Raw genomic sequence first — 21,498 nt, 5'->3', positions numbered from 1 at the left:
CTCTGGAACAACTGTGGATATTGGATAGTTCTATTTTAACACTGTTGGTTAAATTGGATAAACTTGTGTCTTTTTTCAACCAGATTAACTATGTATGTAATATTGTCTGAATCAGAAAGGCAGGGTTCAAAACAAGCTACACAAATATATATATTTCTTATGACTTTTTATTTTAAGACATTTTGGTAACCATGTATATCTTTTCTCTTTTTGATGTGTAGTTTATACCTATGCCAGTTCTTTATGGAGTCTTTCTCTATATGGGTGCCTCATCACTAAAGGGAATTCAGGTAATATACTTATAATGACTGGTGACTTTAGGATAGACACAGCAGGGTCAGAGCTAAGCATTGCGTTTTAATTTTAAAGCAAAATCATTACCATATATAATTCTTCTATTATATCTTTTCGGCACAAATTGACAGTGTCTTTACTATTATGGAATGGTGTATTTCAGTATATTACAGTTAGATTCTTAACCCTGCTGTAAAAATATGTTAACAGGGAACATGCCAACAGGAGAAGAAAGCAGATGTGCTTAATGATCTGTGTTGCTGCTTCTTCATTGTCCAATCACTATATAGTTTAACAGAAAGATGGCACCCTGTATTCCTTAAGGGCGAAGTATGGACCTATTTTTTTTTTTTAAATAATCATACATACTCACCTTAAGGGTGCAGCATCTGTGTAATGCTGCAGCTGTACGTTGTCAACTCTAAGACCGAGAACTGATCTGTTCTCTGTCTGCTCTGAGTGAAGAGCAGTGACTGTCAGTTTCTCTCAAGTACTGAGTGTAGTATTAGGCAGGGGGTGGGGCAGTTCTCAGTCGTGTGCTGAAAAATAGAGCCAGCTGTCAATCAGTCAGTGGCATGGATCCCAGCATTATTGTCAGGATAATTTTAGAGCCTGGTGTGGCCTTTCACCGCGTGTATATATAATGTCCTAAAACATAGTCCAAAATGTGGCATATTCAACTTGACTTTTTAAAAGATGCTTAAAGAATCACAACATGCTTCTACCCACAAATTGACACAAGTTAGCTTGTGGAGGACTTTCAAGTGCCAGGAGGATTTAATCCCTTCCAGCTCACAATCTGCCAATAAATGTCTTTCAGCATGGTGCCCTGTTTACATCTCCCCTTTGACAGCCAGCAACCAACACTTTGTGAAGCTGCTGCCTGTTAGCCCCACTCTGCCACTGACAGCTTAGGTTCCCATTGATGATTGAGATCATGTGATCTCTATGCTAGCTATAACACAGTGATCACATGCAGGCTGGAGACTACTTTGCAAAAAATAGAACACTTCAGTCTGCAGATGAACACTGCTATTGTGGGCGTATGAAAATATGCAGCATTTTTTCTGCCAAAACGTGACGGAAAAAAAGCCTTTAGTGTTTTCCGTTTTTATATGCATGTATGAGCGCACGTATGTGTGTTTATATGCTTTTACACACGTGCTGCGTTTAGATGTGTATGAGCGTAAATTCATTCTACTGGTTAGAATATTAATTTATTTTAGCCATTAGAATAAATTTGCGCTCATATGCCCACATTTAGGTGTATTTACGCATGTACTAAAGAAGAGTAAATTACTCTGGAAAACCCCTTCCTGAGCACAAGTTTGGGGCATTTTTTTTTATTGTCCCTGAACACTGTTCTTAAATACGTCTGTGAAAAACACAATGGGGGTTATTTACGAAAGGCAAATCCACTTTGCACTGCAAGTGCACTTGGAAGCGCAGTCACTGTATATCTGAGGGGGACATGCAAGGAAAATAAAAAACAGCATTTTAGCTGGCACACGATTGGATGTTAAAATCAACAGAGCTTCCCCATATTTCAGTTCTTCCCCTCAGATCTACAGCGACTGCACTTCCAGTGCACTTGTAGTGCAAAGTGGATTTGCCTTTCATAAATAACCCCCAATGTGCATATGCACTATAGATAACCTAGAGTTGCTTTCGGAGGCATAAAAAATACTAGATGCCTATTACTGCAGCAATTTTTCTGCCTATGCGCATGAGGCTTAATGCCATCCGTTTTAATTGTAACTGTAACTGCGAAGTATAAAAAACAAATTGCAAAATATATATATTTTTTGCATTTGTTAACCTGAAAAAACAGAGCAGGATTTTAAATAAAATGGTGTACCAAATCAAAGTCCTATAGGTCCTTAAACATTTATTAAAATGTTTAAGTATGCAAATTAGTTACAGCGTTATTGTCAAATTATCCGACATATGCTGATGTTGCTAAATTTACCCTGGGCATCAGAACATTAATGACCTCTGGTAATGAGAGGGTTAAACATTTTTTTGATGCCATACTTTCCTAGTTACTGATTTGTACAATTGTTTTGTAAGAGCAGGCTGACTGGCATTTGGTACACAGTCTTTCGTTATATGTCAAAGGCCAATGAATTAATGTAAATCAACATAAAGATATTTTCCACCTAAAAGTGCTTTTAACATAATTACCCTCTAAATTGTACCAATTTTCTCCACAGTTCTATGACCGGATATTATTATTCTGGATGCCACCAAAACACCAGCCGGACTTTATCTATTTGAGGCACGTCCCCCTTCGTAAGGTCCACCTCTTTACCATACTGCAGCTAACCTGTCTTATACTGCTGTGGGTAATCAAAGCCTCCAAGGCAGCCATTGTTTTCCCAATGATGGTAAGAATGTATATAGGCTGACTGTAGTTTTTATTTATTTATTTATTTTTATTTATTTATTTATTTATTTTATTTTTGGTGTTAACCTTTTACATCTTAAACTGATGTCTGTTGGTGGAAGTTGCAATTTTTTAACTATCACACGATAACTGTGCTACTGTTTATCAAATTAAAATTTCCAGTAAAACATACACTTAAATTAATTTTAGCCCACACAAATACAATAAAATACCTAATTTGTTTGTAGAATATAAAAGATCATGCTGCGTCAAGTAGCTAGATACCAAATATGTCAAACCTCAAAATGATGGATGACAGTGAAACAGCAAAAATATATGGTACCCAGGTATTGTCCACAGGTGAAGCTTTAAAAGCCTTTTTAGCTCAACAATTTGGAGCTAATACTCAATGATTTCCTGAGAACTATTGATAATGATAGTGAATATGTGGTGATGTTATAGTGAATATGCATTGTGCAATCGTCATTTTCGTGCACGTGCACACCCAACACACATACCTGTGAATGTATTAACTTTATTGTCAGTCCTCTATGTGATTGCATATTTCAGATGACAGTTTCCCTTTAATTCTACATCAGGGTCCCAATGTCACCTTTGTAAGGTGTTGAAGCTGATCAACCACAGACTGTTCTTATTTAACTTCTTTCCTGGCCAGAGGGGCCAGAGATTGACAGCTTTGAGCCCAGAAGTGCTCAGAGTTGAGTGCTTCTGGATTGATTCTTCCAGGGGAGATCAGAGAGCTGACTATGGGTTTTCTAAGGAGTATGTACAACAGAGGATGTCTACTTTCACACTATCTCTTCTAGAGTCAAAGTGCATAACAATTGTATTCCAATAAAATGTTAGACAGAAACTGTCTAACAGGCCAACAGGTTGTGGAGGTCTAGCTGTCCTCCCTCAATCAGTGTTTGTAGATGGTAGTTTTTCGTTGTTGACCAAGACTTAATAAAAGATATTCATTGTTTTGAATTGCTTTGTGTGCATGTCGGCAGCTGTAATGCTTTGCCTTTTTTCTCAGGTATTGGCATTGGTCTTTGTAAGGAAACTAATGGATTTTTTCTTTACTAAACGAGAACTGAGTTGGTTGGATGATCTAATGCCTGAAAGTAAGAAAAAGAAGTTGGAAGATGCAGAGAAAGAGGTAATAAAACTCAAAATGGTTTGTGTGACCAGAAAGAAGAGTGTGATTCTAATGGGTGTGATCCTAAGACCGTTATCACAAAAACTTCTGTTTAACTATTCCCATATGTGTCGCAGTGTGTTATAATATGTCATAAAGCTTATATTGTTACCCTTCTGCTCTAATTTGTTTCTGCCTCAAATGGAATAAAGTTTCATAGACACGTTCTTTGACAGGTTCTTTGGGAACCTTAGGCCTTGAGCTATCTTGGCTGTTGTTCAATGTTTTGTTATTTATTATTCCACATTCCCCAATGAATGCTCTATCATTCTTTAGGAGGAACAAAGCATGTTGGTGTTGGAAGATGAAGGAACTGTCCAGTTACCGATGGAAGGGAACTGCAGGTAATATGTAAACACAGAACTGTAAAATTGTGTTAAAGTAACTACTGCGTAGTCCATCTTGAAATACCCAACGTTGCTACTCTTTATATCAAATGGTTTATTACTATTTGAACACAAGAATTATTTTGCAGTCTGTTCAGTCTTGAACATGTATTTGCATTTAGACTCACTGGTCTTCTTAGGTTTACCTATCTATACCAAACTGAGCTGTAACTGACATGCTATAATTGAGATTATATTAGAACAAATATTAGAATGGATATTGCATGATTGTTGATGGTAGACGTGTTGGTTGCAATATCTCAAAACCTAAGGACCATGGTAGCTTTTCACATACTGCTGTGTCTTTAAAGTGCCCCTGTGCTCAGACTGTGGACATCAAAGTATTGGCATATTCTAAATAACTAGTATACAAGCTTTAATACAAGTTATCTGATCTTTATAGCTGCTGGTACTGTGCTGTTGTTTATTCTTAAAGATTTTATAATTTTTCTTAAAGATCACAACAAACTCTAACATCTTCTATATGTTTACATTAGAAGGCTGATAGGCTGTCCAGATTCTGATGTTAAAGAAATTAATAGGTAAAGAGCTGAGATTTCAGTACCTTTTTTTGTGAACTTTGAGGATTAATTTCTTAAAAATATCTATATCTATAGTGGTAAATGAGATCTTGTTTTAAACTGCTTTTACTGCTTCTTCAAAATATATAAATACTTTACTTTTCATAGTCTGGGCACAGGTTATCTTTAAATGAGAATTTTAGGAAATATCTCTGAAATATGCAGTGATAATTATACTTACTTAGGTGCTTTACTTTCTGGGTTATAGTTCTCCTGAAATACTGCCTAGTGCACAGATAAATTTTTGGCTGAATGCTTGTAGTCCATGCATTTTCTACGCCCCTGATTTTTTTTCGTAGAATTGGTTACGACATTAGAAGGGAACAGAATCAGAAAGTGCATAGGTGAGAAGCGTTGAGCTAATGTTTCTGCTTAGAAGAGCTGCACCCCAGAAAGAACAGCATAAAGGTATAAGAAATGAACACATTGCACAGAGATAGGACCCAGCAGTCAACAAATACGACACAGACTGGCCTTTGTTAGAGCAAGTATATAAAGAGTTAGAAAAGATCTTCCAACGTATTGGCTTGTCTATTTTATCTGAAATCATCTGGTATTTGTAATATTTATTTGCAGTAGCGGATCCATTGGTAATGTTGCAAAAAATAAAATTCATGTCATTTTTTGAAGCTGTATTAATTTAGGCAAAGTATTTTTATCTACTAATGTTTATCAATGTCAAATTCTAATGCCACCGAATAGAAGGTATAGTTCTTTTATACCTACAATGGTACAACTACATTTTTTTTAATATAACAATGGATATCCTACCCACTTGAACTATTGAAGCAGTGTTTCTGTTATATCCACATCAGTGCAGAAATAGAAAAAGCTCTGAATGTATTTGTTATAAGAATTTACATTTTTATTGTAGTCATCTGATCAAGTAGCAGCTTCTCAGACAGTTAGTTAGGAAAGTTATTCATGTTTTGCATTATTCTGTGTGTTAATTCTGTCTAGAGAGGACCCATCAGTAATAAACATTTCTGATGAAATGGCAAAAACATCAGTGTGGAAGACTCTGCTATTAACCTCAGAAAACACAAAGACTAAGGAATCCAGCTTTTCTTCTAAAAGGTTTTAATTTTTTCTAAGTAACTTCCTTATTTTTGTATTATTTTGGTAGTGTACCAATACACATCACCCGTAGATTTTTTTTAGTTTTTATTTTGATTCTGTTAACTGTCACATGTAAAGAACGAGATCAAGAAAATTGAAAAGGGCAGTAAACGTCAAAAAAAGTTGCTTCATGTAAGAGCTTCTGGTAACATTTATAAATATAGGTATAATAGAATTTATATCTGCCTAAATATGGGATATTAACTTCACTTTACAGTCTAGTATCACGTGTAAAAAGAACCCTCCTTACTTTCCCTTCCTAACTAAACCATTGCAGGGCAAAACAATATGCTTGCATATATTTTAACAGCAGGATATACTTTAAGCCCTGTCAGGCCATCACTAAGTATTTTTAAGTTTATTTATCTAGTAAATATATTTTTAATATTGTTATATTTATTATCTCAACAGGCCACATTTTTGCTTGGAGCATTATATAGAGTTTGGAAAAATATTTTAATGTTCTTAATAAAACCTTTACTTATATCAGTTAACTAACTTTTTTCTGCTGTTAACAATCTTATCTAACCTAAATAATTAAACAGTCCCAAAGTAATATAAAAGCTGAATTCTAAACAAATTCCAACAGCCATCCTTTAATTCAACTATAGATTTATTAAATATGTTTTAGCATAAGTATTTTAATATGCTTATATGTTAATCGTCTTTAATGCCTGGTAATGCATGTTCAGTTTAAAGTTCCACTTACATTTTTCAATAACAGCTGTCCTAGACAGAGCTGATGTATTGCAACTGCATACATAGTTATTTGTCCAAAGTTCAGCTTTAATTTCAGGAGGAATAGGCAAATAAATTAGTAATAAATTAATAATTAATAACAAATTATATACACTGTATTACTAATACCATTTTTAACAAATAAACTGAAATAAGACGCAAAACAAGAATTATATTTGAAAGATCATATTTTTGGGTTATTTAATAAATAAGCCATTTTGTGAAGATTTAAATCTCTGTATTGATGAAAGCTTTATAGATGAGGGTCCTTTCCACTGAATAACACCTTACACTCACAAATATGTATCCATGAATGTTACTAAAAGCTCTTGAATATAAATCAACTTCGTTATTTATGTTCACTGGTCTTTTCCATTAGGGAAATGTGGCTTACACAGAATTGTGTACCTTGGAATTACTTAATTTTAAAATCACAATTTCATAAACTGCATAAATAAAATGCGTTGTCAATGAATTAGCATCATAGCTTGAGTGTCACAGCAATTAGTTTGTATTTTGGGGAAAATTACCATAAATAGATATTGTCTAACTGTTCTTTACTTGTGAAGAAATTCATCTAGATGGTTATTTAGTCATTTGGTGCACCAATCCCAGAGATGCTTTAAGTAACCACATCAGCCAAATATCTGCTTTCATCTCAAATAATACACAGTACCATTGCCAAAAATGTCTGTTTGGCTGCTATTGGTCACAGCAATCTGGGCTTATTGGTTCTTCTGACATTTAACTAGACACCTTCATTTACAAAACCCAGTAGTGTCTGCTTTTTAAATTGTATACATTGTTGTCTTTTTTTTTTCTTTGCAATCAAAGAATTTTCTTTGGCCTATAGGTGTTCTATTCAGGCAGAAAGGAGTAATCTTCAGTATTAGAAAATTACATTTTCCATTAGGCTTTGCTGAAGACCAAATACTTACTGTGCTGATTTTGGTGAAATGTACATTAGCTCAGGCTAAAATTATTTGAATTTTAATCTATTGTAAATCGAGTATGAAAAATAAATTGTGTTACTTTTTTTATGAAACTATTTGTGATGTCTGCATTGCAGTGACTCTGTATCTTCTAATAAGGTTACAGCCCATTTACTAGAAAAGTTATTCTAACTACCAAATTAGGACAAGTAAATAGTTAGAATTCCTCTTAGTTGATCTGATATTTGAAACAAAGACAAACCTACTACTTTAATGCATTTTTTTTTAAGTTTTGGAATAGTATGGAACTCCTGTCAAGTATTTGTTCACCTGTCTGTTTCCCAGTTTAGGAGCTTTTCCTTCACTTCCTCTAGACACAACAGGAAATGAGAGACTATGGGGTTGATTTACTAAAGAGAAATCCACTCTGCACTACAAGTGTCTCTCCAAAGAAAGTGAAATCTTTTGTCAAACAGTTGTCAATTGAACCACTCTCTTAATTGGAAGGTTCCCCTCTATCCCTGTTGCAGCTCAAAATGTAAAAAAAATTTCCATCACTTTTAGGTTGTTCTACTAAAGGCAAATAGAGTTTTTCACATTTAAAGAGGAGTTACCCTACGCCTGGGAAATATCCCCAAAACCCAGTGGATGTTGTGAAATTTCAATTTGCAAAGAATACCCAATCAAGTGTAAGGAAAAAACTGATTTTTTCTTTGAACATGATTGGACGATGCAAGTATACAGAACTTCACCTCATGCACTTAGCTCTTGGGAGCATTCCATTGCAAAGTGAACAGTCTGGCTTTAGTATATCAATCTCTTTAAAATAATGAAGGTAAATCTCCCTAGTGCTGACACAGGTGGCAATATAAACCTTAAGGCTGAGTTCACACTAGAGCATGTAGCAGCTCACAGCAGGGGGTCCGATGTGTCTCTATTCACCAGTTCAGACCCAATTTCAGCCCACATTTTTGGCAGAATTTGGACCCGAAACGGACCAAAAGATGCATATGACCGGAGCCACTCACAATCTCCTGCTATGCGAATTGGATTCAGAAAAAACAGCATTCCAATTCAACATAGTGGGAATTCAGCCTAAAATGGAATCTTCACATCGAAAAAGATGAGGGCATTACAAGGATTGAACAGTTCAATTACAGTTTGTTTGTTGCAAAGCTACTGTGCATTTGAAGGATACAAAATAGCCCCCTTCATCAGCACTGCAAGTGTAACAAATAAACTTCCAGTTGATATTGTATATACTTACCTAGGATAAAATACTAAATATTACATATAATATATACATTTTTAAAAGCTGATAACTTATGCATTATATGTAAAAAAATATTTACCAAGGTATAAATAAATCTAAACACTAAATAGTTATTACTTCCTTAAAAGGACAAACAATATAGAAGTGTATGTATAAATAAATAAAAAGACTAATATGATTGGTTTAAAATAAAAACAGGAGATACATTCCTCCTAAACAAATCATAAAGTTTCACACATAGACCACACTATGTTCAAAAAGATATATGTACCATCATTTTTGTAAAATCTTGACAGGGGTTCTAACACTTCCTTACCAGAAAAAAATGAATTTTGGTTGATTTACAAAAAGGAATAGTGCTATTTCATTTTGCAAAACAACGTTAACGTGTTGTGTACTTTGAATACCCAATCATGCAAGGTAAATTAATTCCTGTGTGGTTGATATCCTATCTCAAGCAAATATTTGGGGTTACCCTACAATATTGGGGTTTTCCCTAGAGCCTGAAGCCATCAGCTGACACAGGAGAGCAAAAGTAATTGCACTTCTGTGACACACAAGAGAAGTATTGCCAAAAAAGCTTTTGCCATACTTCTGTTTTACCAGGTAGGAAGAATCATTGTAGTTACTTATCTGCTCTCCCTCTAGAGGCTTATGTTTTTATTAAAGTCACAAAAAAAGAAGAGCAAGCATGTAAAATGTTAAAAGCTATTTTAAAAAAAGTGCACATTCACACAATTTTAAGTTGTAATTTGTGGGCATTTTGAATGGACTTCAGTGCAGAAAAGGACACTTGTTTTTTTCACTGTAGCGCGTCATACTGCACACTGTGCTTTTTAGTGCATTGTGGAGTCCTCTAGTAAAACTGCATTATGTAGATGAGAGTAGTGCTGATGCATTCTGTAGATTTATGATTGATGGCACTGCGTTGCTTTGCACTGCACTTGGTAGGTTACCAAGCTTACTGAGAATATACAATACTTTCACTTTAAATGTATACATTAAAAATAAAAGATAGAATTCCTATGTCAAAGTGTCTTTTGTAAACCACTATTGCCCCCTTTAAGTTAAATCCTTCATCCCTAAAATCATATTTAAACAGTCTAATATTTCCAATTATAGCCTTATGCATGTTGGTTCATATGTCGGCACATTTATGGACACCCCCCTTGCCTTGGATAGACTGAAAATGCAGAATTGTATTATCTATAGAACATAGGGAATTTTTAGGGTGTGTGATATGGCCCCCAAGTACCTACAGACATGCTGATAATTGTCCAAACCGGTTGATTTGTTTAGATTCATGCACTAATCACCCTGTGTCTATGAATGCTTACAAAATAGTTGTTGATGGGAACTGCATGCTAATGTTCTGATCCTATCTTCAAGGATCTATCTAGCTTAAAAAAGGAACTTATCACCAAAAGCTTGTACAGCTGTGGTAGTCATAGTGCCAGTTTGGTGCCAATTAATGTGAACCTGGCAACCATTTCACACATCTAAACAAGTCCTCTCTAAGAGCAGACATCATGAGCACTTGACTTTCCTGGTTTCTGGGCTAAGCCCTACCCAACAGGCATTAATGCAATGAGAGTACTTCAATAATCATTAAGAAAGATTACCCAAAAACTTTCTTTTGTGTGCCCCTCTAAATTTGGTTTTACTTTGTACTTGGAGAATTGACACCCCAACTGCTGGACTGTACTCTGTGTCCATATCATTGTCCTTAACCACCCCTTCACGACGATATACGTAGTCAGAATGGCACGCGACCCGGTCTGAAGCTCCGTGACCGCGGGACCCGATCGCCGCCGGTGTCCCGCGATATGTCCTCCGGAGCTGAAGAACAGGGAGAGGTGTGTGTAATCACACCTTCCCCGTTCTTCACAGTGGCACTGTCATTGATCGTCTGTTCCCTGATATAGGGAAACACGATCAATGACGTCACAAGCCCCGCCCCCTACAGTTAGAAACACATATGAGGTCACACTTAAGCCCTTCAGTGCCCCCTAGTGGTTAACTCCCAAACTGCAATTGTCATTTTCACAGTAAACAATGCATTTTTATAGCAGTTTTTGCTGTGAAAATGACAATGGTCCCAAAAATGTGTCAAAATTGTCCGATGTGTCCGCCATAATGTCGCAGTCACGAAAAAAATCGCTGATCGCCGCCATTAGTAGTAAAAAAAAATATTAATAAAAATGCAATAAAACTATCCTCTATTTTGTAAACGCTTTAAATTTTGCACAAACCAATCGATAAACGATTATTGCGACATTTTTTTTTACCAAAAATAGGTAGAAGAATACGCATCGGCCTAAACTGAGAAAAACATTTTTTTTAGATCTTTTTTGGGGGTATTTATTATAGCAAAAAGTAAAAAAATCTATATTTTTGTTTATAGCGCAAAAAATAAAAACCACAGAGGTGATCAAATGCCACCAAAATAAATCTCTATTTGTGGGGAAAAAAGGACGCCAATTTTGTTTGGGAGCCACATCGCACGACCGCGCAATTGTCAGTTAAAGCGACGCAGTATCGAATCGCAAAAACTGGCCAGGTCCTTTACCTGCATAATGGTCTGGGTCTTAAGTGGTTAAAGAATATCTAAACCCAATAAGAGAAATGTAATATATTGCAGCTTATCAGTCCCTAGATATGATCGCTGCATTTGTTTTCTTGTTTTAAGCCCGATACACACTATTCGTTTTCCTGCAGGTTTTTCTCTTTAGGTTTACCAAAATCATGTAGTGCAAGGGCCTGCCTAATTGCATACAAATTGAAACTCTTAAAGTTTGACCTCATATTAGATGGTTTTGGTAAACCTGCAGGAAAACTGGTAGTGTGTATGGGGCTTTAGGCTCTTTTCTCTATATTTTCACCTGGTGATCCTGCTGGTAAACCATTTCCTGTCCTAGGGTGACAGCATCTAACCACAATGTTTGGAGGAGCTAGTTGTCACCCTAGGCTGGTTTTGGATTACAAACGCCTCCTCCCCCTCCTCCTCTCATCCTCTCTAATACGTACAGAGAAGGCGTTCTATAGTTGACAAAGCTGGTTGGTATTTCAGCTCAGTGCACAGGGTGCTGGAAGGACACTGGATATCTGTAAGGAATCATGGTTACTTTTGTAACTTCTAGTAAATGTACGTAGCTTAAAAAAAATGAATGCAGCCAGTACATACAAGGACTGGTAAGCTGAGGTATATTCCACTTTTGTTCTTGGGTTTAGAAATTTTTTAGGCACAATGTTATGGAAACGGGGTACAAATTGATAAGCAGGGGACATCCCAGAAATCAAATACCTAGGAAAATACCTAGGAACAAAGTGAACCCAAATAAGAAGGGCACACAAAAGAAGGTTTTCTTGCTTTACTTTTTTAACAATTCTCACACTTCATGTTCTTGTTGCAGAAAGGATGCTGTTAAAAAAAAAACAATTAACAATTATACAATTAACACGTACTATTCTTAATTTCAAAGAAGTAAACAAAGTGTCTGCTCAGTAGGTTTATGAATGATGTGTAATTTTTAATTGCCAGATTTTGCAACCAAGCAATTCATGACACGACAAAAGCTCCAAAACATCTTATAATAAAAACATTATTGGGAGGTTAAACTACAGGGGCTAAATGTTAGTCTTATGAGTAATTCTGTGCTTATTTCAGACACAATGAGGGTTTATTTACTAAAAGAATAGAGCATGTTCACTTAATTTATTGAGTAATGGAAAGCTGTGTTCACTTTAATCATTCAATCCTGTACTGCCAAAATATATATATATTTTTTTGTTATTCGATTTGCACATGATTGAGTATTCAGAGTTAACATAGCTACACCAAATTTATTATATTTAAAGTGGAATTTCTCTTTTTCAGAAAAAATGAAAAGGTGAACACTGTACACCCTCCCAACCCCCCTGGTCCCCACTTAACATACCTCCGTGGGTGTGATTAACTGTCAATGCCCAAGCAGCTGGTGCATCTGGGACAGATCAGAATGATGCTCTTAATTGGTGCTGACCAATTAGAATCATTCTGATCTGTCCTGGAAAATCTGCAGAAAGAACAGGGAGAATAGCGTGAATTTCAAATCCCCATACTACCACACTGGCATCTGATCACCCATGGAGGTAAGTAGAGCAGGACTGGTGGAAGGAATTAGGGTGTGTGTGCACCTTTTCATTTTTTCTGAAAACGAGAACTAACCCCATAATTGAACATACTCTGCAAAGTTAACAACCTCTACTCATTTAATAAATCCCATCCAATCAAAATTAAAAATATATATTTTTTTTCCAAACATGATTGGATGTCTGATGGGAACCCAAGATAACTGGGCTAGTGTCATCTGCTTTAATCCTTTTATAAATTCCAGCACAAGTAAAACTCCACTGAATTTAATATGTTGCATGTTACATTTCTATCATAAGCTCCCCTTCCTAATCACTGTACGAGCTGATCCCTAAAGGTAAGATTGCTGGTCACATGCATCTAAATATATATTGCTTGTTTACTAATTTATTTCTTGGATGCTCACATAGTCTGACATTTGTAACTGCATACTGTAGCATGCTTTGCAGGCCGCTCAGCAATGATTTCTATTGGGGAAAACAAAATGGAAATCAAATCAGACTTTTATAGTAATTGTTGGCAAATAAAATGGATTGAATTTATTGCATCAGCCACTCTGTAACCGAAGTACATATCATTACATGGGCTTTTATCTATTTTTTGGTCAAGAGCACTATCATTTTGTGACCAAAGGGCCTTAAAGCCTAGATGTCCAGGCCAAATTTAGCATCACCAGCATTAATTAGGTTGACTAGTAATTATTTTTTCTATATTGTAGTTGTATCTGACAGTTTTATATATAATATTGTATATATTGTAACATTTGGGGGTGTATAGCTCAAGTCTAGTGCCTGCTAGCGACTACAGTCCACGCCAGAAATTGTAATTTATTTAAATGAAAGTTCAAAGGTTCCAGAAAAACAAAATTAATAAATTCCCATACAAGGGTTTTAAGCATTTCCATCCAAAAAATATATACTTTCAACCTACAGGCTTATAAATGCAGCACTCCTGGCTTACACTTACCACAGTGTGCTCAGGCCTTCCACTTTAAGCCTTGGTATGTCTCCCACAGACCTTTTCCTTGCCAACACGGTACATATAGCATCTCCTCGCTGCCCTGACCCTCAGGCTTGGGTCCCTGGCTTTCCCAGTGCACACTTGCACTCTCTGGCTTCTCCCTTGTACACCCGGACTCCTTGGGAGAGTGGAGCCCCGAACAAAGACCAGGTGTCTACAAAAAGACCAGCACACTTGACCAATTATGTGTGCTGGCAGTTCTATATATCTGGACCCAGGACATTGTTTGATTTTATTATTAACATTTGCTTTCCATTTTGTTATCCCACAATTCTGCTTTCAAAAAGTATTTTTATTTTCTATTTTTTAATATATATTTTATTTTATTAGCAGTAGCAACACAATATGCTGGTAATCTGAGGGCTAGACATTTAAATTGCTTTGCACCTGTCCTTCATTTTTGTTAATAATTACAGTGCTGAATAATATATATCGCTTACACTTTTGTCAGCTTTTTTAATTTTAGAAGGAAGTCAAAATGCTGTACACACATTTTGTATACTTTGGCAAAGTTGTATCAATCAGGGCCTTTTTTTTAAAGCTATATAGTATAAGAAAACCAGTAGGAGCTTGGAATAACTGTTCTTAAGCCTTCTTTATGCGTGTTTGGGAGGTGTTTGAAAGGGAATATGTTTTTGTGTAGCAGTAGCAGTCGTGACCAAGTTCATGGACCCTAGACTACTACCTGTACTCGGTGCAACCAGTTTGTAGTTCTAAAGTCTACAGTAACCAGGCATTACCTGATATCATCACAACTACTGCAAATAGTATTTATTAATCTCCCAAAATTCTAATAAGCATTTTTTTTTTTGCCTTCTTTCAAATCTGTATTGCTTTATTTTGACTGTGGTTAGCTGGGTACCAATTGAGAAGAAAACACCCAACAGGTACACAGAAAAAATTGAAAGCCCAAAAGAAAGTCTAACATTTCTTTATGCATACAAAACTTAATGCAGATTAGTACTTTAATGTAAAATGCACTGATAGCACAGAAATAAATACAGTATATTATCCACAAAAAAATATGTCCTTTCCTAATGTAAGCTTCCTTTTCACTGGGGCAAACTTTTCCCTGACCTCAACACTAAGCCCCGTCTGCTGCTACCCTTTTTGTTCAATGAGATTGCCCATACTGACCACAGAAGCAGTAGACCACAGAAAGTGTAGTATATTGTATGTATAGCACAACATTTTAAAATAAAATACAGGTTCACTTAACAAAAACAAATTGTTTTTGGTATACCTCACAGAAAAAAAAATCTTTATTTCTCTTCCGTTCATGGACGGACACAGCAGCCTTTGACCTTAGGGTTATATCCGCTTCCTTCCAGGAGAGTTAGGCAGAAAAAAAGCACTTTAAGTGTTAACAACACTTTCCTCAGTGCAGCTCCTCCCAAGGGGCGTGGCTTCCCGGGTATAACCCACACCCTGCTCTAGCAGCCTCAGTTTTTCTCTGCCTAACAACAGGAGAGGACAGGCACTCTGGAGTCCTGTACTCTGGAGATTTTTTTTTCTTGCGATTTTTTCGCTTTTTATTGTTTTGTTCCTGCATTTTTGAATCCTGTGATTCTTTTATCAACAGCCGACTGGGTGACAGGCTGGGTCTTGACTCTTGTAGTCCCCTTATGTTCGGCCATCGAGCGTGTGCCGGCCCTCAGCTCAGCTCTGGGTCATCCACGACAGTCCCCATTGCCCCAGGGGCGGCCGGGGAACATCATATTTTAGCGCACACATATGAACCGTCTCTATGGCCTTGTCACAGTGTGTCTGGCCGACAGCCATGCCGTTAGTGGACGTTGGTTCTGTCTGGGATACCTCCAGCCGGTTTTCGCAGGACGGGTAAGTAGTGGCCCCTTGCTCAGGTAAGGTGGTATGGCTGGAATTTTCCCCTGGGAGGTCGACTGAGGGTTTACCCTGCTTTCCTCTCCCTCCTTCCCCACTTCTGGGTGACGGCCGTGAGGTGGGGGGCCCGCTTGGGGTGGGTACTGTTTTTTATGCCGTGTCTACTGCCATGTGTGGGGGGGTCCCGTGGGCCTATATGTTTTGCCGTGTGTCACTGGGGTTCACTGTACTTGTTTTAAAAAAACGCTGTTTTTTGGCGCCATTTTGCCGCTGACCGACTGTGTTATATGGCACAGTAGTAATTACAGCGGCCATTTTCTCTGAGCCCACAGGCTGTTTTTTTGCATGTCTGCGGCCATCTTGGTACAGCTCTTGGCCTCTTGTGCCTGGGATGATGGCGCTGACGGCTCATGCACACTTTCCTATGGATGGCGCAGCACAGGCAGGGTTTTTGGCTCTCAGCTGCGGCGGTCTGGTCGGACGGTGAGTCCTCCGGGGGGGTTTCCCTGCTCTCTGTAGCGGCTGGGGGGATGTCCTGTGGAGCCTGGCAGTACTAGGGTGGCTGTTGCAGTATCTCTCACTGCCATGCTGGTGTTAACCCTTAGTGTCCCTGTTCCTGTGGCCTCTATTGATGCTGTGATGGCAGTCCCTGAGGCGTTTGGGTCAGGGTCAGGAGGTTACAAAGCACCCCCCCTCTGCCTCCTTCTGGGGTGTTTTTTTCTGACAGGGAATCAGGCCTCACTGAGGCTTCCGGCTCTGGTTCTGTTTTTGTCAGTTGCTGCAGGCAAAAGCCCACATGGACTGTGAGGGTGACCCTGTTTCGGGGTCAGCACATGATTGTGCTTTTGTTGGGGCTCTTGACTCTGCGGTGCGGGTTACTCAAGCACTTGAGGATTCGGCGGAGGCATCGGAGGTGTCAGTCCCTTTTGGGTTCAGTAAGCCGCCCCGCAACGCAATAAGTGTTTTCCTTGTGTTCCATGTCTGGAAATGTTATGCAGGGAATGGGATCGGTCGCAGGAAGTTTTTGCAGTACAAGATACTTTGCGGTCCGTTCCCCTTTTTGAGGAGGATTTCCTATAACAGTGGTGTCTCCTTCGTCAGTGGGCCTCCCTGTGTCCAGGCTGGGAAGCTTGTTTTGGAACAAGGCTGCCACATTACCTGTGAGTGAGTGAGTGAGTGAAAAACTTGTAAAGCGCAGCACATGCGAACTGAATCGCCTCTGGGCACTGTGGAAGGGGCTCCCGCTTTTAAGGACCCCGCAGATAGGAGAGCTGTGGCCCGCTCCATATTCACAGCGGTGGGGCCGGTGGTGAGACCGGGTCTTTGATGTCGCAGACATTTACCGGATGGGCTAAGTCCCTGGTGCGGGAGCTAGAGGCGCAGAATGCTTCTGAGACCTGAGTGGACCTGACCGACCAGTTGGTACTAGGTCTACAATTTGTCTGTGTGTCGGCCCTGGATATGCTCCCCTTGCTCTCCAGGGCCTCCGCCTGCGTGGTGATACTGCCCCACCTTATATGACTAAAGGTTGGTCTGCGGACCAGTCCTCTAAGTAGTCCTTAGTGGAATTACCCTGTGAGGGTGAACGGCTTTTTGGGGTGTCCCTGAATGACCTCATAAAGGATGCCACGGGCGGTGTGAGCACTCTGCTCCCGCAATCTGGGAAGGGTAAGGTGCCTAGCCATAGGCAAGGGCCCTCATTTACTATCCCCAAGCGGTTTTGTTGTCGCCCGCCAAGTGCGGCAGGAAAACATTTTCAGGGGGCTAAGACGTCCACTGGATCACTAAGGCGCCCCTGGTACCGCAAGCCCAACGAGCCTGCGGACAAGCCTGCTTCCTCATGAAGGTTTGCCCCCCACTCACATCTCGGGTGGGGGGCCGGCTCCACGGATTCGCGGTTTGGTGGAGGCCTCTTCTTTCCGACCATTGGGTCTGTGAAGTTGTTTCTTTGGGGTACAAGATTGAGTTTCTCTCTTGTCCACCAGACTGATTTTTTCCTCCAACCCCCGGTTTCTTCCGGATCGCCTGAAGGATCTGTCAGGAGATGTCCAGGATCTTCTGGTCAGCGGAGTGATTATGCCGGTTCCTTCACCGGAATGGTTTCAGGGGTTTTTACTCCAATCTGTTTCTAGTTCCCTAGAAGGATGGGGTCCGTCCGGTCCTGGACCTCGAAGCCCTCAATTGCTTTGTCAAAGCACAATAATTTAATGGAGTCGATACGCTCAGTAATAGCAGCGCTCCATCAGGGGGATTTCCTGGCGTCCCTGGATATCATGGACGCGTACCCGCATTTCCCCTTTTGCGCAAAACACCAGTTTTCTGTGCTTTGCGGTCGGGGAGGACCACTTTCAATTTGTGGCCCTCTCGTTCGGCCTGGCCTCGGCACCGCGGGTTTTCACCAAGGTGCTCGCCCCAATCGCTATCGTGGGATGCCTGGACGACCTTCTCCTGAAAGCTTCCTTAGGCTCAGAATTAGAAGAGGACATGTCTATCACGTGTCAGACTCTCCAAAAGTTTGGCTGGGTTCTGAATATCCAGAAGTCAGTGTTGGTTCCGTCTCTGCGTCTGGAATACCTGGGACTAGTCCTGGATTCCGCAGAGGCGAGAGTTTTTCTCCCAACGCAAAAAACTCCAGACACTGCATTTTGCGGTGCAGCAGTTGTTGACCCAGAAGTGGTCGTCTCTTCGATTCTGCATGAGGGTTCTGGGTCTGATGGTGGCCTCTTTCGAGGCAGTTCCTTATGCCCAATTCCTCAACAGGGGACTACAGAAGGAGATTCTGTCACGTTGGGACAAGCTCCTGTCTTCTCTGGATTACCAGTTTAAGTTGAGTCAACTGGTCAAGTCTTCCCTGGTGTGGTGGCTGACGTCTCCGGTGCTTCGGACCGGGAAGTCATTTCTGCCATGCCAATGGACAGTGGTCATGACAGATGCCAGCCTCTCCGGCTGGGGGGGCGTTTGGGGCACCCAGTCAGCCCAGGGGCGCTGGACTCAGGAAGAGTCCCGCCTGCCAATCAATGTTCTGGAGCTCCGAGCGATCAAGCTGTGCCTTGCCGGGTGGCCCCTGGATCTGCAGGGCCGACCAGTCAGGTCAGGATCCAGTCCGACAACGCCACGGCCGTGGCATGCGTCAATCATTAGGGAGGCACACGAAGCTTGGCTGCAGCGCTGGAAGTAGCGCACATCCTTCGGTGGGCCGAAAGTCCGTTCCGGCTCTATCAGCCGTGTACATTCCGGGTGTTCAGAATTGGCAAGCCAACTACCTGAGTCGCTAAGCACTGGACCCAGGTCACTTCACCCGAGTCTGTGCCTGAAGTGGGGCACTCCAGACGTGGACCTTCTAGCGTCCCGTCTCAATCGGAAGGTGCAACGGTTCGTGGCCAGGTCAAGGGACCTGTGGGCGGACGCGTCAGACGCGTTGGTGGCACCTTGGGGTCACTATCGCCTAATTTACGCCTACCCTCCTCTGAAGCTTCTTCCTCGTCTGCTGCACAGAGTGGAAGCTGAAGGGATTCAACAATCCTGTTCGCCCCAGACTGGCCGCGCCGCTCCTGGTACGCGGACCTGGTGCGTCTGGTGGCAGACGCCCCCTGGAAGATCTTCTGTCGCAGGGTCCGATCTTCCATCATGTTTTACAGTCACTGGCTTTAACGACGTGGCTGTTGTGAGCCAGGTATTGAGGGACCGGGGCCTGTCAGGCTCGGTGGTTTCTGCCATGCTGCGTGCACGGTAGTCTTCTTCACAGAGGATTTACCATCGTACGTGGAAGGCCTGTATCTCTCTGTGTGATCAGATGAAATGGCACCCCCGTATGTACGGGGTGTCCCGGATTCTGCTGTTTTTACAGCGGGGAGTGGATCAGGCTCTCGCCTTGAGTGCGGTTATGAGTCAGATTTCAGCTCTGGCTGTTTACTTTCAGCCACCATTGCCAGCTCGTTTGTACAGGGAGTCCGACATGTGGCCCCTCCTGTGCGCCCTCCACTGCTCCCATGGGACTTGGATTTGATCCTCTCGGTGCTTCAAGGTGCTCCCTTTGAGGACATTCGGAAGACCCCTTTGTTGACACTGTCACAAAAGGTGTTTTTTTCTGGTTGCTCTTACATAGATCAGACGGGTGTCTGAACTGGCGACCTTGTCCTGCAAGGCTCCCTACTTAGTCATCCATGAGGATGAGGTGGTGCTGCGACCGCAGCCTTCTTTTCTCCCAAAGGTCGTTTCGGCCTTTCACATTAATGTGGACATTGTTCTTCCATCCTTATGTCCTCGGCCGAAGAACCCGAAGGAGACCACTTTACATTCCCTGGATGTGGTTTGGGCTCTTCGTGTGTATTTATCTGCTACGGCTCCGTTCCGGAAGTCGGACTCACTGTTTGTGTCAGTGTCTGGTCCTGAAAAGGGTCTGGCGGTCTCGTCGGCCACCATTTCTAGGTAGATCCGTCAGGTTGTGCTTCAGGCCTGTGCCCTGAAGGGGCGGGCGCCTTCCTTTCAGGTTACGGCGCATTCGACCAGGGCGATCGGTGCCTCTTGGGCTTTCCGACATCAAGCCTCTGTGTTACAGGTGTGTAGGGCAGCGACCTGGTCGTCGTTCCACGCTTTTCAAAGTTTTACAAGGTGGACGTGAGTGCATCTTCTGATGCCTCCTTCGGCCGAAAGGTGTTGCAGGCGGCAGTCTAAGGTTGGAGTTCCTCCGTTGAGTAACTCCGGTTTTGTTTGGGGTGTAAGCTTGGTTGCTGTGTTGTTTTTCCCACCCCTCGAATTTTTGACACTGCTTGGGGACATCCCTAAGGTCAAAGGCTGCTGTGTCCGTCCATGAACGGAAGAGAAAATAGGATTTTTGTACTCACCGTAAAATCCATTTCTCTGAGTTCATGGACGGACACAGCACCCACCCCTCCTTTGTTTGTACTGCTTGTTACGAACTGAGGCTGTTAGAGCAGGGTGTGGGTTATACCCGGGGGGCCACGCCCCTTGGGAGGAGCTGCACTGAGGAAAGTGTTGTTAACACTTAAAGTGCTTTTTTTTCTGCCTAACTCTCCTGGAAGGAAGCGGATATAACCCTAAGGTCAGAGGCTGCTGTGTCCGTCCATAAATCTATAGGCTGCACAGCAAAGGCACTTATTTAAAGGATAAGTTCACCTTTACAGAAAAATCTGTAAGGTAAACTTACACAGGACCCCCTCATTGTCCCCGTCCCCCCCGGTCCAGCTGACCTGGACCGTGGCAATCCACGTCAAGAGTCCGGGGTTTAGAAATCCTCTGAGCTGAATGTCCAAAATGTACCCCGTCAGGGGGGACGTTTCGGAGCATTCTAATTGGTCAGCCCCATCACATGGATGGCCCAACCTGTCAGCCATGGAAAAGATGTGTGGATGCCGAGGGGATTTTTAAGGACTCCTGACGCGGATATACTGGGGCTTAGAACAGGAGATTGCCACAGTCCACCTTTCTGTAAAGGTTAAATTACACTTTAATGACCTCTAAACTTGTGACAGTGGGGTTGATTTGCCAAAACTGGAGGGTGGAAAATCTGGTGCAGCTCTGCATAAAAACCAATCAGCTTCCATTTTTTTTGTCAAAGCTTAGTTGAATAGGCT

At 41.0% G+C, this 21,498-nt stretch overlaps 1 protein-coding gene across 6 annotated transcripts in view; it reads left to right on the top strand.

Annotated features, from left to right (window-relative positions):
* The window catches only part of SLC4A10 (solute carrier family 4 member 10), a 309,484-nt gene that overhangs the window by 284,024 nt on the left and 3,962 nt on the right, over positions 1-21,498 (top strand). For 3 of the 6 annotated variants that reach the window (XM_040357866.1, XM_040357864.1, XM_040357865.1), the window contains exons 20-24: positions 222-290; positions 2,508-2,681; positions 3,720-3,842; positions 4,158-4,225; positions 5,809-5,925. In XM_040357866.1, coding sequence (XP_040213800.1) covers positions 222-290; positions 2,508-2,681; positions 3,720-3,842; positions 4,158-4,225; positions 5,809-5,925 — 551 coding nt within the window. Of the gene's footprint in view, positions 1-221; positions 291-2,507; positions 2,682-3,719; positions 3,843-4,157; positions 4,226-5,808; positions 7,751-13,341; positions 13,380-21,498 lie in introns of those variants that run through there. The other 3 variants (XM_040357867.1, XM_040357868.1, XM_040357870.1) reach the window with 3 other exon arrangements.

The sequence above is a fragment of the Rana temporaria genome, chromosome 6 (assembly GCF_905171775.1).
Source record: "Rana temporaria chromosome 6, aRanTem1.1, whole genome shotgun sequence".
Taxonomy (NCBI): Eukaryota; Metazoa; Chordata; class Amphibia; order Anura; family Ranidae; genus Rana; species Rana temporaria.
This window is presented reverse-complemented; position numbering and strand designations above follow the sequence as displayed.